The sequence below is a fragment of the Buceros rhinoceros genome, unplaced genomic scaffold, assembly GCF_000710305.1.
Source record: "Buceros rhinoceros silvestris isolate BGI_N320 unplaced genomic scaffold, ASM71030v1 scaffold12058, whole genome shotgun sequence".
Classification (NCBI taxonomy): Eukaryota; Metazoa; Chordata; class Aves; order Bucerotiformes; family Bucerotidae; genus Buceros; species Buceros rhinoceros.
The window spans coordinates 6,732-10,854 of record NW_010426379.1 but is presented as its reverse complement, the minus strand read 5'-3'; the positions used below and the strand labels follow the sequence as shown (position 1 = coordinate 10,854).

At 36.6% G+C, this 4,123-nt stretch overlaps 1 protein-coding gene across 1 annotated transcript in view; it reads right to left on the bottom strand.

Moving 5' to 3' along the window:
- The window catches only part of ST8SIA6 (ST8 alpha-N-acetyl-neuraminide alpha-2,8-sialyltransferase 6), a gene marked incomplete at its 5' end in the record, with an annotated part of 25,368 nt that overhangs the window by 17,220 nt on the left and 4,025 nt on the right, over positions 1-4,123 (bottom strand). Inside the window, one exon of the mRNA XM_010141475.1 lies at positions 2,326-2,412. Coding sequence (XP_010139777.1) covers positions 2,326-2,412 — 87 coding nt within the window. The remainder of the gene's footprint in view (positions 1-2,325; positions 2,413-4,123) is intronic.

Sequence of the window (4,123 nt, the reverse complement as noted above, 5' to 3'; positions counted from 1 at the left end):
CCCTCTGAGCAGAAGCTCCTCTTCTGCAAAATGAGTGTATTTATCTACCTACTTGATGAGATTTTTAGAACTGGATAATATTGTATTACACAATTAATTTGCATTACTGACACTAGGCAAAGTTAGAAAAAGGAAGAGATTTCTGTCAAGGGATTATTAATTCATTTATTTCACCACATTTCTTGAAGCTTTGTTCCCCACAGAGCTCTGCCAATGCATCATTTCTCTGCTAGAGTGTCCTTGAAAAGCTAGTTCCCATTTCTTGTGCTTAAGTCTGATAAATAAGTTTGGGATTGCTGTAAGCATGGATTGTATACAGATTTAGTCAGTAAATTTGATACTGAATTTGGATTTGTCCTCTTTTTTTTTAAAAAAAAGCCTATATTGACCAACTGCTAAGAGCCTTGGAAGTCTCCAGTATGCTCTTGGAGAAAGGACAACTGTAAAATTTTAATACACTATTTCCAGAAAATAACAGAGAGAAGAGTTTGAAGAATGAAAAAAGAAAAGACTTATGCAAAAGCACATATCTTTTGTAAAAAAATCATCCATAAAACCCTAAACCAAAGTACCTGTCCTTGCTCATACCAATGGAAATTTTGGATTATATCAAAGTGGATGGAATTTCATAGGGACAGAAGAATATACAGTACTGTCATCAGAACTGCAGCAGGGGTTGTATACATATGAACCAGCTATTCCTCTAGCTAGTTTGGATATTAAAAAGCAATGAAAGCATGACACCACAGCCCTTGAATATTGACTAAGTAACATGAGTTTGTCCTGTCTGTGCTGACCCATGAGTTTCAAAAGATTTTTTAACTCTTGGTATCTGAGCTAAGTTAAAGCTAACCTCACCTCAGTGTACACAGAGTCCACATTTTCTAGCTGGCTTAGTGCATCCCACGGTTTTGACTTCTGAATATTTTGAGTCTGATTATTGGTTGTACAACCAACCTTGACTACTTACGGCCTACGCTCCTTACTGAAATGCAAAGACAAGAAGAACAGTAAGCATCTTGTACTTAAAGTCCAACAGTTTCATCTATTGGTTTAGATAGAAGATATCAGGTTTGATTCCCATAGGCCTAGAAGATGTAGAAGTTGGCCCAGTGGAAAGGAGATTGCAGAAGCAATGAATGAAGTCAAGCTGGAACAAGGAGTGGTTTCTCTGCCACTGACTCATACACAGCAAAAGTGGCAGATAAGGCTGGTAAGTGGTGGCTGGTCCATTCAGTAAGAAGTTAAAAAAACAGATTGTAAAACAAAAAGCCTAAATGCAGCAGTGAAGAGCAGATGAGAGAGCTTCACCTCTTGTCAACTCTATACAAGACACCTGGCTGTTCTGAAACAGAATGGGCTGCTTGTACAGCTCCTTACCATGCTCTGCGCCTGAGTTAATTGAAAGTTTATTAAACCTTAACTTTGTGTATTCTCCTACCTCAGCTTTGGGAAGTACCATAAGTCAGTTATGATACACACCAAACACAGCAATTTATGCTGCATAAAAAAAACTTTTACCCTCCCCCCAAACTACTTCCAAGGGTATCATGCTGAACATGTCAAAAACAAGTTTTCAATGCTAGTTAACTCCAGAGAGCTGGAAGGTAGGTCAGTTTTATTTATTTTTAATGATTATGACAGAATCTTTAATTCTGATCCATGTAATAATGTAATTCAAGACAGTATCTCCCCCTGGAGAAAACCAGGCTGACACAGTGAAGCTGTTCTCTAAAACCAGCCTGATGCATTTCCAAATGAGAGTGGAAGCTTTTCAGGGATCACTGTCCTTACTGAGCATGTACTTATGTGCCATCCTGAACAAGGACAGATGTAATCACACGCTTACATGCTCAGGGGCCGTGACATGCAACATCAAATGTAATGAATGCTTGGGCACTTCTGTAACAGAAGCAAGTCTTGGGCTAATAAATACACTGCTTCATTACACAGCCTTTTAGAAGAGAGCCAGTTCAGATGGACAAAATAACATTACTGGAGGTTTTTTGTTTGTTTGTTTTAATACTGTAGGTTCTGTATCAGGAATATTTTAATCCATTCTACTTAAGTTGGTTAACTATTCATTATAGTGGAGATAGGTGAAATTGCTTCATCTGTGTGGTTCTGTTATCCTATTCAGTTTGCACAGTTCAATTCAAATAAACAAGAGCTCCGGCATCAGAAGATTAACAGAAACGTATAGCAGCTATGAATGCAGTCTAAAAGTAATACAAAATTATCTTTTCAAAAGGGAAGATAAAAATTTGTGGCTTGTTAGACAAATCTAGGGTAAACAGCTATTCTAAATGAGACAACGAAAATTACCTGAATTTTGTAGATTCTTCTGGTCTCCTTATCCACGTGCAGTTCTGCAGCTTTGTGACTATGTGAAGATAATAATCTTCTGAATATCTAAAAAAGGCAACAACATCAAACACTAGAATATATATGTATGTATATTTAGAAACAGTCTCTAAATGATTCAAATGATGCATGTATTAATAATAATGGTGCATATATAACAGATTGCTTTTAGAACTCCATGACCTATTTTATTTTTGTAATTTGTAACAGTACTATCCTCATTTAACTAGCACGACCTATTAAACATAACTTCTTAATAGTGATGTCCTAATGAACTTCTCAGAAACTTTCAAGTACGCCGGTTTCAAACTTAAATATTTGACCATAAGTATCTTGAATTCCCCAGAAATAATCTCAAATTGAAAAGTCACAAACAATACAAAAAAACCTCTTTTGAGTACTTGGTGTTTAAACTTCAAAAATGTTTTGAAACATGGCTCTTGCAAGTCAAGATGGAACATTACACTTAGGCCTTTTCTTTCATTTACCTTATAGAGTCCCCAAAGCCTAACTGAATCATCCAAGACCACAGGCAAATATTTACAGATGTAAGTTTTCCTTCAAATTATCTCTTAAATAAAACAATCTGGTATTTTACATCAACCAACATCTTGGTTACATTGGTTCATTAACCAAAAAAGCTTTCTGCTCCTTTTAGACCCTTTCAAGAGGTTTAAATCTGTCCATATGTGAAATACTTCCAGAACACTTAAGTCAAAAGAATGGAGATGTTTCTTCCCTTATAGGTTCCATGTTAATACTTCTCCCATTTGTGCCTGGATCCTAATATAGCTTTTTTAAAAACGGCAACCCTGACTTACAAGGAGGACTAGGGGAATGGGAAGAAGAGATTATACAAACGTCATGACTACAAATTCTATTGGACCCATGTCTCTAGAAAAGATATCTTGTACTATTTTAGCAAAAATGGCTTAGCATTGGCCCAAATCCAAATGATCTAAGCTAGAACTTAGAAGCGTGTATTTTGAACAGTTTTACAAGAGTTGGGATGGCAAGAAAACTCACTGTTTTTAAATAGAGCATGAGAATTGATAAAAAGGAATATAAGAAAGGATGTGATCGCTTGTAGCAGCAGCCAAAAACCTGAAAGTTCCCTTCTCTCTGTGTTCCTCATGCTTTTAGTACTACAGCTTCATGGTAAACATTTGAAAAAACAGATCACTTTTTTTTGTTTGCTTAATAAAAGTACTGCAACTGCTAAAGATAACTTGTTCATCTACCCCTGAGTAAAGTCACATCCCATTGCCATGTGACTTTCCATTGGGAAAAAGAAAGGAAACTTTTAAAAGGAATACTGCATTAAAACTGGTCTTTGGCTTAAGTTTGCACCTGTGACAATTTTAATTCTCCAGATTTAAACTCTTAAAGTAAGTATGTGATTGTGATTAAACTGATTTTACCGAGCCCTTGCACGGCTCAAGAAAGCAGGAATTAACGGGCAGAAGTGAGAGAAATGCAAATCTAGTTTCATTGCAACTGTAGCCAGTCTGACCTGGTTCAGTTCATTCCTCCTCCTTTCTGTCGAGCTCTGAATCTGTTCTCTCCTTTGTGCTACTGCTGGTACTTACTTGACTCCACCTCTGTTTTGTTTTTGCCAGCTTTTGCACTTGTCAAATGCCTTCATAGGCCACTTGCATTTACCACCATGGCAAAAAAAAACCCCAAACCCAGAAGTTAAAAAAACATGCATACACATTTTCTTCCTCTTTAGTGTGTTAAATCAGATTGGGAAAGAGCC